At 39.4% G+C, this 17,092-nt stretch overlaps 1 protein-coding gene across 11 annotated transcripts in view; it reads right to left on the minus strand.

Annotated features, from left to right (window-relative positions):
* The window catches only part of ZNF157 (zinc finger protein 157), a 35,487-nt gene extending 24,969 nt beyond the window's left edge, over positions 1-10,518 (minus strand). For 3 of the 11 annotated variants that reach the window (XM_042242524.2, XM_060408045.1, XM_060408036.1), the window contains exons 1-2: positions 10,240-10,518; positions 8,166-8,372 (exon numbers count right to left, since the gene is read on the minus strand). In XM_042242524.2, the coding sequence (XP_042098458.1) occupies positions 8,166-8,330 (165 nt within the window). In that variant the 5' untranslated portion in view covers positions 8,331-8,372; positions 10,240-10,518. Of the gene's footprint in view, positions 1-8,165; positions 8,373-9,421; positions 9,501-10,151 lie in introns of all 11 variants that reach the window. The other 8 variants (XM_060408039.1, XM_060408037.1, XM_060408040.1 and 5 more) reach the window with 6 other exon arrangements.
* Positions 10,519-17,092: the final 6,574 nt, after the last annotated feature.

The raw sequence follows: 17,092 nt of genomic DNA on the forward strand, positions 1-17,092 counted from the left end.
GCAACAGTCAGACACGACTTAGTGACTAAACAACAACAATGAATAATTCTGCACTTATAACTTAGATGAAATGAAGCAATTCATAAAAAAAAACACAAATAAACACAAGTCATCCAATATGAAACAGATAATTTGAGTAGCCCTATAACTATTAAGGAAAATTTATCCATAATTTAAAATTCACCAAAGAATCTAAAAATAGTAGGTCTATGATATGTATTTTATAACTGATTCACTTTGCTGTACAGCAGAAACTAACACAACATTTTAAAGCAATTATACTCCAATAAAAATGTTAAAAAATAAAAAATGAAACTCAACCCCCAAAAAAGGTATCTCTGGCCAAACGGTTTCCCTGGAGAATTTTACCAAACTTCTAACAAAAAATTAACAAAACTATATAATCTCTTGCAGGAAACAAAAGAGGAAATAACTCTTTCATACTCATTCTATGAAGCTAGTATTTTCCTTGGATAGGTAAAAAGAGGCCCCCAAAAGATATCCACCTCCTAATCCTTGGAAAACATCAATATCACCTTATATGGCAAAAATATAAAGGTCTTTGCAGATGTGATTAAGAATCTTCAGATAAGGAGAGTATCTTGGATTATCCATACGGCTTCTAAATGCAACAAATATCCTTTAGGAGAGGGAGGCCAAAGAAGATCTGATGCACACAGAAAGCAGTGATGTGAAGACAGTAGAGAGAGATTTGAGGATGCTGACCATGAAAATGAAGGGATGAAGCCACAAGCCAAGGGATAGTTGCAGCCCCCAAAAGCTGGAAGAGGTAGGGAACAGATCCCCCAGAGCCTCTGCAGGGAGTAAGCCCTGGCAACACCTTGATTTGGGCCCAGTGATGCTTATTTTGGATTTCTGGCCTTCAAAAACTATGAGAGGATAAATTTCTACTGTTTTAAGCCACTAAGTTTGTGGTAATTTGTTGCAGCAGCCACATGAAACCAACACATTCCCTGATTACAAAATCAGATAAATATAATACAAAAAAAAACTACATAACAATAGCACTTGTGAATATAGAGGCAAAAATTCTTGACAAAATATTAGCAAACATAATTCATTAATATATTAAAGGAATTATACATTGTGACCAACTAGGGTTTATTCCAGGGATGCAAGACAGGTTCAATATTCAAAAACCAATCCATGCAATCCACCATCTTAACAGGATTTTTTAAATTAAAGATAAATATATATTATTATTAAGTTTGAGGTTCTTATTTTTTAATTGAAAGATAATTGCTTTACAGAACTGTGTTGGTTTCTACCAAATATCAACATGAATCAGCCATAGGTATACATATGTCCTCTCCCTCTTGAACCTCCCTCCCATCTCCCTCCCCACCCCACCCCTTAACAGGATTTTAAAAATCACATGATTATATCAATCAATATAGAAAAAACACTTGAAGAAATACAACATTCATTCCTCCAAAAACTGGAATAGAAATAGAAATACAGAGAAACCGCCTCAATTCGAAAAAAGAGCATCTAAAACAAAACTACAGGTAACATTATATTGGGTTGGCCAAAAAGTTCGTTTGGGTTTTTCCATAATAAACTTTTTGACCAACCCAATACTTCATGGTAAGAGACTGAAGACCAAGAACAAGACAAGAATGTCCATTCTCACGACTCTTATTTAATATAGTGCTGGAAGTTCTAACCAGTGCAACAAGGCAAGAAATTAAAAGGCATACATAATAAAAAGGAAGAAATTAAACTTTTCCTATTTTCAGATGACAACGTCATAGGAAGCATAGAAAACCACACAAAAACCAAGTGTATTTTTATATGTTAGCAATGCAAATGTGGACTCCAAGGCAAAAAACTATGAAACCATTGATAATTACTCAGAAGTATGAAATGCTTAATTATAAATCTAACAAACCAAAATAGCAAGACATAAGTACTGAAACACACTGGCAATCTTAAAAAAGAAGAACAACACTGGAGGCATCACACTATCCAATTTCAAACTCTTGAACAATGAGGGATTGGAGTATCAGTGCACTGTGCAATTGAAAATCCCTGTAGAATTTACATTTAGCCCACTGTAAACTTGGTTCCCCCTTAACCCCAGTTTCTCTGTTTCCAGAGATTCAACTAATTGTAGATTGTGTAGTACTGTAGTATTTACTGTTGAAAATAATCCACTTACAAGTGGACCCACACAGTTCAAACCTGTGTTGTTCAAGGGTCAACTATATATTACAAAGCTACAATAATCAAAACAGTATGGGAGAAAACTATAATTCAAAAAGATACATGCACCCCAATGTTCACTGAAGCACTACTTATAATAGCCAAGACATGAAAGCAAACTAAATATCCACTGACAGATGAATGGATAAATAAGAAGTGGTATATATACAACAGAATATTACACAGCCATGAAAAAGAATGAGATAATGTCATTTGAAACAATATGGATGGACCTAGAAGTTATCATACTAAGTGAAGTAAGCCAAAGACAAATATCCTATGATATCACTTATATGTGGAATCTAAAAAAAAAAAAAATACAGGGAGTTCCCTGGTTGTCTAGTGGTTAGGACTCAGCACTTTCACTGCCATGGCCTGGGTTCAATCCCTGGTTGAGGACCTGAGATCTTCCAAGTCTTGTGGCATGGCCAAAAAAAAAAAGATACAAATGACCTTATTTACAAAACAGAAACAGACTCACAGACATAGAAAAAAAACTTATGATTACCAAAGAGGAAAGAGGGGAAGGGACAAATTAGGAGTTTAGGATTAAAACAGATAACCAATAAGGACCTACTGTATAGCACAGGGAACTATACTCAGTATTTTGAAATAACCTATAAGGGAAAAGAATCTGAAAAAAATGATATATATTTATACACACACATATACACATGCACACATATATAACTGAATCACTGTGCTGTACACCTGAAACTAACACAATATTGTAAATCAACTGCACTTCAATTAAAAAATTAAAATTAAATAAATTTAGAGAATAAAAAAAATATGGTACTAGTATAAAAACAGACACAACAACAGAATGGAATAGAGAGCCCAGAAATAAACCCATACATACATGGTGAAGTAATTTATGACAAAGAAGCCAAGAATATGTAATGGGAAAAGAACAATATCTCCAAAAAATAGTATTAGGAAAACTGGACAACCACATGCAAAAAAATGAAACTTTAGAGCACTATCTTACACCATACAAAAAATTAACTTGAAATGGATTAAAGAGTTGAATGTAAGACCTGAAACCATAAAAACTCCTAGAATATATGGGCAGTAAGTTCCCTGACATCAGTCTTAGAAATGATTTTTTGGATCTGACTCCAAAAGCAAAGGTAATAAAAGCAAAAATAAACAAGTGGGACTACATCAAACTAAAATTCTTCTGCACAGCAAAGGAAACTATCAACAAAATGAAAAGGCAACCTACTGAATGGGAAAAAAACATTTGCAAATCACATATCTGATAAGGGGTTAATATCCAAAATATATACAGAACTCATAGAACTCAATAGCAAAAAACAAACAATCCAATTTAAAAAGGGACAAAGGATCTGAATAGACATTTTTCCAAAGAAGTCATACAGACAGCCAATAGGTACATGAAAAAATGCTCAACATCACTGATCATCAACGAAATGCAAATCAAAACCACAGTGAGCTATCACCTCACACCTCTTAGGATGCTAAAAATTATCAAAAGGACAACAAATGACAAGCGTTAGTGAGGACACAGAGAAAAGAGAACCCTTGTGCACCATTGGTGAGAATGCAAATTGGTGCAGTCACATGTGAAACAGTATGGAGATACTTCAAAAAATTAAAAATGGAACAATCATATGATCCAGAAATTCCATTACTGGGTATTTATCTGAAAAAAATGAAAATACTCACTTGAAAAGATATCTGTACTCCCATGTTCACTGCAGCATTATTTACAGTAGGCAAGATATGGAAGCAACCTAAGTGTCCACCCAAAAGATGAATGGATAAAGAAAACATGAGATAGATATAGATATATACACATACACAATGAAATATTATTCAGCCATGAGCAAGGGCATCCTGCTGTTTGCAACAACTTGGACAGGACCTGAGGGCATTATGCTAACTGAAATAAGTAGGATAGAGAATGATAAATAGTGTATGATCTCACTTATATGTGGAATCTAAAACAAAAAACCCCAAACAACCAAGCTCATAGATTTAGAGAACAGGTTGGTGGTTGCCAGAGATGAGAGGAGGGGGTAATATGCATGAAGGGAGTCAAAAGGCACAAATTTTCAGCTAAAAATAAATAAGTCATGGGGATGTAATGTACAGCATGGTGACTACAGACAATAATATTGTTGTATTGCATATTTGAAAGCTGTATGGTGATGGATGTCAACTAGACTTATGGTGATCATTTAACAGTACATACAAATATCAAATCATTATGTTGTATACCTGAAACTAATATAATATTGTAAGTCACTTATACCTCAGTTTAAAAATAAATAAGTAAAAGTGTGATATTGGTAAAAAAAAAATGGACAAATTTGTCAATGGAACAAATAGAGAGCAAGGAAATAGACCCACACAAAAACAGACTACTGATCTCTGACAAAGAAACAAAGGCAATTCAGTGGAGAAAGGATAGCCTTTTCAATAAATGTCATTGAAACATTTCAATATCCACACACACACACACACACACACACACACACACACAAATCCAGACCAAGTCCTTACAACTTTCACAAAAATTAACTCTAAATGGATCTTAGACCTATATGCAAAATGCGAAAAAATAAAACTTCTGCAAAATAAGGAGTTCCCTGGTGGCCTAGTAGTTAGGATTCCAGGCTTTTATTGCTGTGGCCCAGGTTCAACCCCTGGTCAGGGAAATGAGATCTTGTAAACTGTATGGTGCAGCCAAAAAGAATGTAAGCAACTGCAAATAACAGGAGAAAGTCTAAGTGACTTTGGGTTTGGCAATGTTTTAAAATATAACACCAAATGTACATTACATGAAAGAAAAACTGACAAATTGGACTTAACTAAAATTAAAAAAATTCTGCTCTTTGAAAGGCACTGTTAAGAGAATAAAGAGACATGCCCAGAACAGGAGCAAATATTTGCAAAACACATATCTGATAAAGGACTTGTATTTAAAATATATCAATACAAAACACTCTTAAAATCAACAATAAGAAAACATACAATCCCATTAAAAATATGCAAAAGATGTGAATAGACACTTGACCAAAGAAGATATACAGATGGGAAATAAGCATGTAAAACCATGTTCAACATCATTTTTCATTAGGGAATTTCAAATTAAAACAATGAGTTACCACTACACATTTATTAGAATGGTTAAAATCCAAAAAACTGATAATACCAAAAGCTGGCAAAGATGTGAAACAAGAATGTTCATTTGTTACTGGTGAAAATGAAAACAGTGAAAAACTCTGAAGACAGTTTAGCAGCTTCTTACAAAGTGTTATCATATGACCTACAATTGCACTCCGAGTTATTTCTCCAAATGAACTGAAAACTTCTGTACATACATGTTTGTAGCAGCTTTATTCATAATCATCCAAAACTGGGAACAACCAAGATGTCCTTCAATAGGTGAATGGGTAAGCAAATTGTGGTACATCCCTCCAATGGAATATTATTCAGTGATAAGAAAAAGAGGAACCTTAAATGCAAATTGCTAAGTGAAAGAAGTCAATCTGAAAAGGCCACAGACAATACGATTCCAAATACATGCTGCTGCTAAGTCACTTCAGTCGCATCCGACTCTGTGCAACCCCATAGACAGTAGCCCACCAGGCTCCCCAGTCCCTGGGATTTTCCAGGCAAGAACACTGGAGTGGGTTGCCATTTCCTTCTCCAACGCATGAAAGTGAAAAGTGAAAGTGAAGTCACTCAGTCGTGTCCAACTCTTAGCGACCCCGTGGACTGCAGCCTACCAGGCTCCTCCGCCCATGGGATTCTCCAGGCAAGAGTACTGGAGTGGGTTGCCATTGCCTTCTCCTCCAAATACATGACATTTTAGAAATGGCAAAACTATAGAGACAGTAAAAAAAAAAGTCAGTAATTACCAGAGTTTCAGGCAGAGGGAGAGGAAAGATGAACAGCTAAACACAGATGAAACTGTCCTGTATGAACTGTAATGATGGAAACATGTCATTGTGTATTTGTCAAAACCCATAGAATATGCAACACAAAGAGTGACCCATACTGTAAACTGTTGAATAATAACATATCAATATTGGTTTATTTAACAAATGTACCACACTAATGCTATCATCTCAATTATTCTGTAAATCTAAAACTGTACTAAAAATTAGGTCACTTAATTGTTTTAACGCTCTTAGCATATAATCAGGCAATGGCACTCATGTTCATTCATTCGATACAAAAACCTTACACAATCATAGCATCCTTATTTGTAACAGCCAAAAACTGGAAACAACCAAGATATCCTTCAACTATTGACTGGTTAAGCAAACTGCGATAAATCCATACCATTGAATGTTATTCAGCAATAAAAAGGAACAAGCTATTCATATATGCAACAATCTGGATGGATCTCCAGAGAACTATGCTGAATAAAAAACAGCCAGTCCTAAAAGGTTACATACTGTATGATTCTATTTATATAACACTTGAAATAACAAAACTATAGAACTGGAGCACAGATTATGGGTTGCCAGGGGTTAAGGAGGGAAAGCAGGAGAAGGGAAGTGCGCATGGCTATTAAAGGGCAACATGATGGAAATGTTCTATGTCAATATCCTAGTTGTGATATTGTACCAAGATTTTACAAGATGTTATGATGGGGGGAACTGGGTAAATTGAATCTACAGTTCAGTTCAGTTCAGTTCAGTCGCTCAGTCCTGTCCGGCTCTTTGCGACCCCACGGACTGCAGCACACCAAGCTTCTCTGACCATCACCAACTCCTGGAGCTTACTCAAACTCATGTCCATTGAGTCAGTGATGCCATCCAACCATCTCATCCTCTGTTGTTCCCTTCTCCTTCCCACCTTCAATCTTTCCCAGTATCAGGGTCTTTTCACATGAGTCAGCTCTCCGCATCAGGTGGCCAAAGTACTGGAGTTTCAGCTTCAGCATCAGTCAATCCAATGACTATTCAGGACTGATTTCCTTTAGAATTGACTGGCTTAATCTCCTTGCAGTCCAAGGGATGCTCAAGAGTCTTCTCCAACACCACAGTTCAAAAGCATCAGTTCTTTGGTGCTCAGCTTACTTTATGGTCCAACGCTCACATCCATACATGACTACTGGAAAAACCATAGCTTTGATTACACGGACCTTTGTTCATAAAGCAATGTCTCTGCTTTTTAATATGCTGTCTAGGTTGGTCACAATTTCTCTTCCAAGGAGCAAGCATCTTTTAATTTCATGGCTGCAGTCACCATCTGCAGTGATTTTGGACCCAAAAAAGTGAAGTCTGTCACTGTTTCCATTGTTTCCCCATCTATTTGCCACAAAGTGATGGGACCAGATGCCATGAACTTAGTTTTCTGAATGTTGAATTTTAAGCCAACTTTTTCACTCTCCTCACTTTCATCAAGAGGCTCTTTAGTTCTTCTTCGCTTTCTGCCATAAGTGTGGTGTCATCTGCATATCTGAGGTTATTGATATTTCTCCAGGCAATCTTGATTCCAATTTGTGCTTCATCCAGTCCAGCATTTCTCATGATATACTCTGCATACATGTTAAATAAGCAAGGTGACAATATATAGCCTTGACGTACTCCTTTCCTGATTTGGAACCAGTCCATTGTTCCATGTCCAGTTCTAACTGTTGCTTCTTGACCTGCATACAGATTTTTCAGGAGGCGAGTCAGGTGATCTGGTAGTCCCATCTCTTTAAGAATTTTCCACAGTTTGCTGTGATCCACACAGTCAAAGGCTTTGGCGTAGTCAATAAAGCAGAAGCAGATGTTTTTCTGGAACTCTCTTGCTTTTTCAGTGATCCAGCAGATGTTGGCAATTTGATCTCTGGTTCCTCTGCCTTTTCTACAATTATCTCAAAATTAAAATCTGTCTAAAGTAAAAAAAAATTTGTCTAAAAAAATTAAAAAAGGGAAAAATGGGAAAAGTAGGTGCCTCTTACTTACCTCAAATGATCCACCAGGTTTTCCTGGAACCAGGGCAGGAAACCTCTGGGGTGATTTCCCATTAGCTGGCATGTTGACTCCGGATACCAGTCCACCTTCCAAAGCTGGAGAGGTGTGTATATATGGGCTGCAGTCAAAATAAATGGAAGATCCTGCAGCCTCCATTAAGGGGAAAGCTCAACAGCTCCACAGAGATACCAACAAATCCTAAAAGGACAGTATCCATGTCATCAGTGTCATTCCACATTCACCCCACAAAGTTCAGCAATTCTCTCTCTGAGCATTATTCAGGACAGATTATGGAAATAATCATGATACTTGGAGTCAAACTAATGAGCTCAAAGGGGTGCTTCACATTTTACCCGACAAGCCTGTCCCTCAATTCCAGGTTCAAGGCAGATCTGGGTTTGGGGAGAAGGTAGACCTGAGGCAAGTGAACGGTGCTGAAGTCCCATGGGATAGGCAGGGGAAGGACTTGTACATGGGGTCCTGGTGGGTGACTGTGGAAGCAGAAAACCTGGAAACTTGGTAATCTAAATGAAAGAGATCTCTTTTGCCCACTTTAATTACTTCGCCATTCTGGGTGAAAAATCTCTCTTAAATTCTTTTACAAGGGGACTTCCCTGGTGGTCCAGTGTTTAAGAATCTGCCTGCCAATGCAGAAGACACAGGTTTGATCCCTGGTCAGGGAACTAAGATCCAACATACCCTGGAACAACTAAGCCCACACGCTGCAAGTACTGAGCTGGCACCCATGCCCATGTGACACAGCAAAGATCCTAGGTGCCACAACTAAGACCTGAAGCAGCCAAATAAATAAAAATAAATTTAAAAAATATTCTACAAGGAAGTTCTCAGTCTGTTCTTTCTAGAAGATGGTTCAACATTAATAATATTTATTAAATCAACCCATTAGAGGGAGAGAAACACACTGCTTTTAACTTACACTAAGAAAAAGGCATTTGACACAAGTCAACAGTCATTACTAATTAAAACTCAAAATTAGGGAAGAAGTAAATCACTTAAATATCACAAAAATCATTTACAAAAAAAATAGCTCTGAAATACTATGCTGAAAAGTAAAATGATGAAGCAACTGCCATTAAAATTAGTAAAAAGATAGGGATGGCCAATACAATTCAAAATTTTCCTGACTCTAGCACACACAAAAGATGAAATAATCAGAATAAATATTGCAAAGAAATGAAAATATAGCTTTCTTTGTCAGTGATATGATTTATACATAGAAAACCTACCAGACTCTACCAGAATTCATAGGGTAATTTGATACAGGACTGGATACAAGATGAAGTTATAAGAGCAGATAGTTTTTTTCTGTTTAATAACAATCACAAGAAAACAGAAAAAACCATTAGTAATAATAACAAGAAAAATATAAAAGTATGTAAAATAAACAAGAGCTATATCTAAAAATTTTTAATTAAAAAATTGATATAGTCACACAAACAAAAAGATTTAATTAAAATGGAAGAAAAAATTTAATCACGTTAACCCTCCCAAAAGCATTACAGCAAAGAATAAAAATGAAAAAGAAAAATTAAACACAAAGCCCAATAATAATAAGATGGTGTCTAGAACACTTTGCAGAATGCAGCTAAAGAGATTCTTAAAAGGGAAATTCATGCTCTTAAATGTTTTGTAACAAAGAAAGGTTGAACATTAATAAATTAACAACCAATTTAAGAAGTTAGATAAAAGAGAAAATAGTACAACTAGAAGGAATTACGGAAACTGAAAACAGGTACATCAGGGAGGATCAACACTACCAAAAGGTGGTTCTTGGGAAACGCTAATAAAACTAGCAAATCTCTGGGGAGACTAAGGAAACCATCTAAACACACATACACTATTAGGACTTGACAGCAAGATGCAGCAAGGAATCTAAAAACTGACTACTTAAGAAGCCTCCATCCCTGACCCGCTAGATTCTCATTCAACAGACTCTTTAATTCCCCACCAACTGACCGCACAAACTGACAGTCTGCAACTCCCCAGAGCCAACAAAGCCATCACCTCAAAATCACTGTCACGCCACAAACCCTCGTGTACTCACTTTAGCGCCGCGCGCCAACAAGACTTAAAACAGTGTGAAGGTCACTTCCGTTTCCTGCCCTCACGTCTGACACTGCCCCTTCTGGGGCTGTTGATTTCGCACACAATCACACAAGAGCTCTGAGACTGTGGTCCACCCACTCTGAACAATGTGCAGTTAGAGATCTGCAGAGACTTGAACCATGAGCAGCGGCGACGGGCGAGGAACATGGCTGCGCCGAGGTGTTCCACTATAAGGGCCGTCATCTTAGCGTCCTTTCCGTACAGCGGGCTGTTCCACAGAAGGCGACGGCGGGGGGCGTCGCTCATGCGTAGAAACTTTCTGAAGGCCAGGTTTCAGGAGAAACTGGCCTTTGGAACTGGGTTCTATGGGTCTGTGCAAAGTTTACAGAAGCAGAAGTTCCAAACCGCATCCCAGGGGAAGGGGAGATGTGCCCAGATCTTCAAGGGAGGTACCACTAAGAACGGGGAAGAAAGGCAGGATCAGTTTCCCCTTGGGAGATATCACTGGATGAGAGAAGGAGTCAGGGTGGTACAATCCCCTCCTTGAGGATACCACTGGTAAGAGGGGGGAAAGTCAGGTCCCCTCCTGGGCGATACCACTGTAGAAGAGAGAGGAGTCAAAGTGGTACAGTCTCCTTTTAACGTACTGTGGAATTGATATCAAGAAGTGTTTGAGCCCCTCAATTTTCATTACCCCACAAAAATGATTGTAGCTAGGAATAATATTACTAGTGTTTGCTATAGATAATGTTTTTCAGAAAATTATCAATAGAAAGACATTTAGAAAAGTTATAAGCACACTTTCAGTGAAAATGAATTTCTAAGATGCACCCCCAACATCTGCTATCAACCAGGTTAGCCTCTCTTATATGGAAATTCAGGAGCTGCTGCTGTCTCTTGGGACAGAAGAGAATTCTGGGTGTTCTTCACCTCTGAATTCCTATGCACATTCTTTAAAACCCAGTCCTAGTATACCCTCCTGCAGGGAACCTACTCTGACAAGAGGTAAAGAGCTCTTTTCTCTGCTGAAGGTGTTTCAAACCCAGCAGGTAGACCCTGGCTAAGTGTGGGTATGGATTGCTGAGTACCCTAAGGACATTCATTTCTTCTCTCTGGGCCTCAGCTGAACAATCTGGAGTAGTTATGAACTGGATGGAGACAGAATGGCAAATGTGAGAACATTGCTGTAACACACACACCTCTACATAAATTTCCAAAACTTATTATTGTTGTGATTTCTGGTCAACATCTCAAATCCTAGACCCTATTTACTTCCATCAGTGCCTCTCTGAACTGATGTCAAAGCTGAGCCTTTCTTAACTCTACCAACACCTATGTGATCTGGATTCATGTTCTCTATTAATCCTTTACTGAAAGTTTTATTTTCCTTTTAGGTATGAAGGATTCATTAACAAAAGAAACCACTTGTTATATACACATAAACAATCTCAATTTTTGATATAAGAATATTTAACTTAATTTCAATATATAGTCATTAGAAGCATCAAAAGAAATAGAAACAATAGAGAAAAGCAATAGTATCTACATGGCCAAATTGGGCTGACACTTACATCCAGACTTGACTAGCACTTAGAAAGTCCCAAATGACAGCAATCTGGAGTCCCAGTTGAGAAAGGGTCCTGGGCAGAGAGTCCACTCCATGAATAAGACTTCGCACTGAAGCTTTGGAGGCTCCCCCATATAATCCCAGGCCACAGACTGATATCATCATCCATTTGCTGGCAAAAATGCAGCTGTTTTTTTTTAAAATTTTTTATAATGCTGTTTGTTTCACCTTGTGAGTCATAAGATTAGTTAGACCTCAGGAGACTAGCAAGGTCCCCAGCAGCTTAAGAAATTCCAAGACCTACTCCCTTTCTTATCTAAAGTGTCACTTGACTTGCTGGTAACAATTAGTGTGCTTGCAGGCAGGCATGAAGTCCAGGCAGGGTCAGGATTCGATCAGAGGCCTGCTTCCCTGATTCTGACACCTGAACAAGACTACCTCCATTTAAATTTCCCTAACAAGTAATGATTCAATCAATGTTCTTGTATTTTGACTTTTGAAAATATTGCACTAAAATGTTGTTTTGACTACTGAGTTTTGGGTTCCCCTTTAACTTTTGTACTTTTGCTACGGGAAGTACACTGATTGAAACCGCCCACCCTGGCCAGGCACCATAGTAACTATTCGCATGAGTTGTTTTACGGCGGGAGGTCCTGGTAAGGAACAGGGAACTAATAAGCCTCCACCAACCAGAAGAGTTTGGGAAAGGTCAAAAGGAGACACCACCTGTCCAACCACCTCCCAGAATCCTTCTCGCTGGTGCACAAGGGCGTGCACCACCAGGAAGGACTCTGAGTCAGAATGATTGGCTAAGGACAACCTGGAAACTAATCCCATCACCATAAAACCGAGACTGCAAGCCATGTGGCAAAGCTGTTCTCCTGGGTTCCCTTACCCTACTGTTCTCCACCCGGGTGCCCTTTCCCAATAAAATCTCTTGCTTTGTCAGCACATGTGTCTCCTCGGACAATTCATTTCCGAGTGTTAGACAAGAGCCCAGTTTCGGGCCCTGGATGGGGTCCCCCTTCTTGCAACACTTTGAAGTGAGTGTCTCTTTTGCCTGAGCCTAGTCCCAGCCCTACTAAAAAAAAAAAAACTTGTTCTCTAACATCAGAGCTTTATTAATTGAAATTATGTCAGTAAGAATAAAACATCCCACTCTTACCTGGAGGATCCAAGCTACTTTGGCACAGAAAAGCAGAATTGATTTCCAACCCAGGTTCAGAGATTCAAATAAGGGGCATCTGAAGTGTAATATTTTTTTTTCTTTTATTTATTTATTTTGGCTGTGCTGGGTCTTCCTTGCTGCACATGGGCTTTCTCCAGTTGCAGAAAGTAGGGGCTACTCTCCAGTTGCCATGCTTCGGCTTCTCACTGTGGTGGCTTCTCTTGTTGCAGAGCACCATCTCTAGGGCACCTGGGCTTCAGTGCTTGCAGTGTGTGGGCTCAGTACTGGCACACAAGCTCAGCTGCTCTGCAGCATTTGGGATCTTAGTTGCCTGACCAGGGATCAAACCCACATCTCCTGCATTGGAAAGGGGATTCTTTACCACTGGACCACCAGGGAAGTCCCATGCTTCATTTAAATTTTAACTAAACTCCACTTTTCCCCAACATCTTGTAGTAATCCTATTTCTTCCTTTGTTTGGTGGGACTAGGATAATCAACCATCCCTGTGTGTGTAGGACAGACAGGTTTATTTAAACAAGGGAACTTCAGTGCTAAAATTAGGAAAGTCCTGGGAAAACTGAAACAAGTTGGCCACCCTAACTGAGATCCTGCACAGTTCCTGTGATGTGTGGCCTCCTTGTTACAGCAAGTTAAAACTTATTTCTAGGGAGTTCTGAGCTTTCACTGCCATGGCCCAGGTTCAACTCACGGTTGGGGAACTGAAATCCCATAAGCCATGGGGTCACTGTCAAAAAAAAAATTCTGTCCAACTATGGACGTGACACTTGCGGTCTTTATCAGATGGACTTTATCAAGGTCATTAATGTTGGAAGGGTTCACAGAAGTTGAGTTTGAGATCACTCTTAGTATGCATTGATGGTGGAAAAATTGCCAGGCCTGGGTTCCAGCTCCAGATCAGAGAGACTTTGATGGAAGAATAGTTCATGGAAGGCTGAATGTTAAATGATACTAGGAAGGAATTGATGGTAGAAGAATTATCAGAGTTCTAGATTATCAGTCAGACTAGAGCAATACTGAAAGGGTTGAAAATTGGCTGAACGGTAGTAGAAATGTTAACAGTGGCCTGGATTTTAGCTTTTGACAAGAGAGTCATTGATGGTTGGTTAGTAAACAAATGACCAAATTCAAGGTCCTACCATATGAGTGACTTCCCTCATAGCTCAGTTGATAAAGAATCTGCCTGCAATGCAGTAGACCTGGGTTCAATTCCTGGGTTGGCAAGATCCCCTGAAGAAGGAAATGGTAACCCACTCTAGTATTCTTGCCTGGGAAATCCCATGGACAGAGGAGCTTAGCAGGCTACAGTCCATGGGATCGCAAGAGTCAGACACAATTTAGCAACTAAACCACCACCACCACCTTATGAACAGTGGTGGTGGAAGAGTTAATGCAAGCCAGTAATTTGAGCTCTCTTGTCTAGACCAAGGGGTTGCAAATAGATAGTACAGCTCGCCAATGGCTGTGTATAATAGCTGGGATCTGGTTTCTAGTGACCAATAGGATGAAACAGCAGCCTGTTACCAGGGAGAAGCCCCTGTTGCTATGTGCAGAGTGAGAGAGGCAGGCTCTAGCCTGAGTTGCTACAGACAAATAGTTAGCCAATGACTGCAGACACTGGGCTTTAGCTTCGATAGCCTACGGCAAACTATTGCCAAGTAGTAACCCCTATTGCCATATGAAAGGAGGCAGCCAAAGTGGCACCTGAGAGGCTGTAGACAAAAAGACAGTTAGCCAATGGATGAGTAAGAATGGGGCTCTCTGGCCTCCGCAAGCATATGAGGCTTCCTGGTCTGTAAATCAGGGAGGTCCTCATCGTCCAACGCTGGGAGAGGGCAATGCATAGCCTGAGGGTGTGCAGATAGGTAACACAGCTGTGTGTGGGAAGTGGAAGTGGGTGGGAGTGGAAACAAGGCCTGAGGTGCTTTGGGCAGGTGGTGCAGCTAGCCAATGGCTATGTGTGGGAGGCAGTCTTCAGTCTCCCTGCCCAAGCCAACGCTAACAACCCTGTTACTATGCAGAAATAGCTTTGCTCCAAATTGTATCAGAAAGAATGGAGCCTCTCAGTCTTGCCTGCGCTGTGCTGTGGTAGTCACTCAGTCATGTCCAACTCTTTGCAACCCCATGGATTGTAGCTTGACAGGCTCCTCTGACCAAGGGGATTCTCCAGGCAAGAATACCAAAGTGGGTTGCCATGCCCTCCTCCAGGAGATTTTCCCAGGGATCCAACCCAGGTCTCCCATGTTGCAGACAGATTCTTTACCATCTGAGCTACCAGGGAAGCCCCTGGAGAAGCTAAATCACTTTGACAAAGAGCAGCAGCCTCAATTTCCACCACAGGAAGAGGAGGAAACGTGGCATGAGGGGTTGCAGACAGGTGACAAAGGAAAAGAAACAAATGAAATAACTTTAATAATATAGTTTATCTAAATTACATATCCAAAATATTATCATTCAACTTATAATCAATCTTTGAAATTATTAATGAGATATTTGGCATTCTTTTTGTTGTAGTAAGCCTGTGAAATCAGATGTGTACTTTACATTTACAACACATCTCGATTTGAATGCTAAATTTTCGTCAGAAATACTTATGAAGTCTAAATATAATAGACTTCATAAAATTTACTGTGGAGGACTTACCCCGCAGTCCAGTTATTATGACCCTCTGCTTCCACTGCAGGAGGCTCAGGTTCAGTCCCTGGTTGGGGAACTAAGATCCCACATGCTGCACTGCGTGGCCTAAAATAAATAAAAATAAAATAAAATTTATAGATGATAATTTAGGTTAATATTCACAGGTTGTTCCAAACATACTTTAAAAGTTTTCTAATAACTGAATTGAGTATCTATTTTTTAACAGAAGAAATGTCTAATATTACCAAAATGTACAATGTTACATTTAGAATAGCTTTTCTTTCAAATGGCAGCTAGATATTTGAAAGGTTTGCCGCAGAAAGGAATGACTATAATCTCAAAGCTCAATTGGTGGCCAGTAGAGACAGGACATCATTTCAGATCTCTTAATCCAAAGTTGTAATGCATTTTATTGAAGCACCAATCTTCTGTTTGTGTGTCTATTTCAAAATTTTAATTAATTAAAATTAATAAAATTTTAAATTCAATTTTCAGCCTCATTTCAAGTGCTCAATAAGCTACATCTGGCTAGTGTCTGCCATATTGAAAGGCACAATTCTGAGCTATGTGCCATTGATGGTGGTCAAGTTGAAAGAGCCATGGTTTTGAGTTGTAGACCAGAGGAGCAGGGACGGTAGAAGAGTTCATAGAGACTAGGATTGAAGATATACTAAGATGAGCACTGATGATGAATTGCTGACAAAAGCTCAATTCAAGGGCAGACCAAAGTAGCACTGATGGTAGAAGAGCTAGCAGAGGCTTGAGTTTGAAGTCAGACCAAGATGTTGAAAAAAAAAAAAAAAAGAGAGAGAGAGAGAGAGAGAGATCCAGTTCAGGCAAGATAGCATAAACCTGTTTTACTCCCTGTTCCTTCCTGCTACACACAACTATCAAGCTTTGAAATAAAACAAGGGAAATCCATACGAAAAATATGAAACTGCTATAAGGAAGGTGGACTCACTTAGGATCCCCAGGACTGAAGGAACAACACACCTGCCAGGCATCATGTCCTCCCACCCAACAGAAGACAGCGACTCAGGCCCAACATTTCCTGATGTCCAACCCAGCAACAGAAGACAGCTCAACTAGGCTCATTCCTACCTTGAATTAAATGGAATTCTCTCTGACAAAGGGGGCTTCTCCAGTGGCTCAGCAGTAAAGAATCTGCCTGCAATGCAGGAACCACAGGAGACACGGGTTCGATCCCTAGGTTAGGAAGATCCCCTGGAGAAGGAAATGGCAACCCACTCCAGTATTCTTGCCTGGAGAATCCCATGGACAGAGGAGCCTGGAGGGCTATAGTCCACAGAGTCACAAAGAGTTGGAGGTGACTGAAGTGACTTGGCACAATACCCAACGGCTCTCTGACAACATGCGACAAGCCCAACACCATCAAGGGGATGGATTTGGAACCCACTTATAATAAGGGACATGAGAAGTGCTCCCTTTCCCCAGTGGG

This window comes from Ovis aries, chromosome X, assembly GCF_016772045.2.
Source record: "Ovis aries strain OAR_USU_Benz2616 breed Rambouillet chromosome X, ARS-UI_Ramb_v3.0, whole genome shotgun sequence".
NCBI classification, from domain to species: domain Eukaryota; kingdom Metazoa; phylum Chordata; class Mammalia; order Artiodactyla; family Bovidae; genus Ovis; species Ovis aries.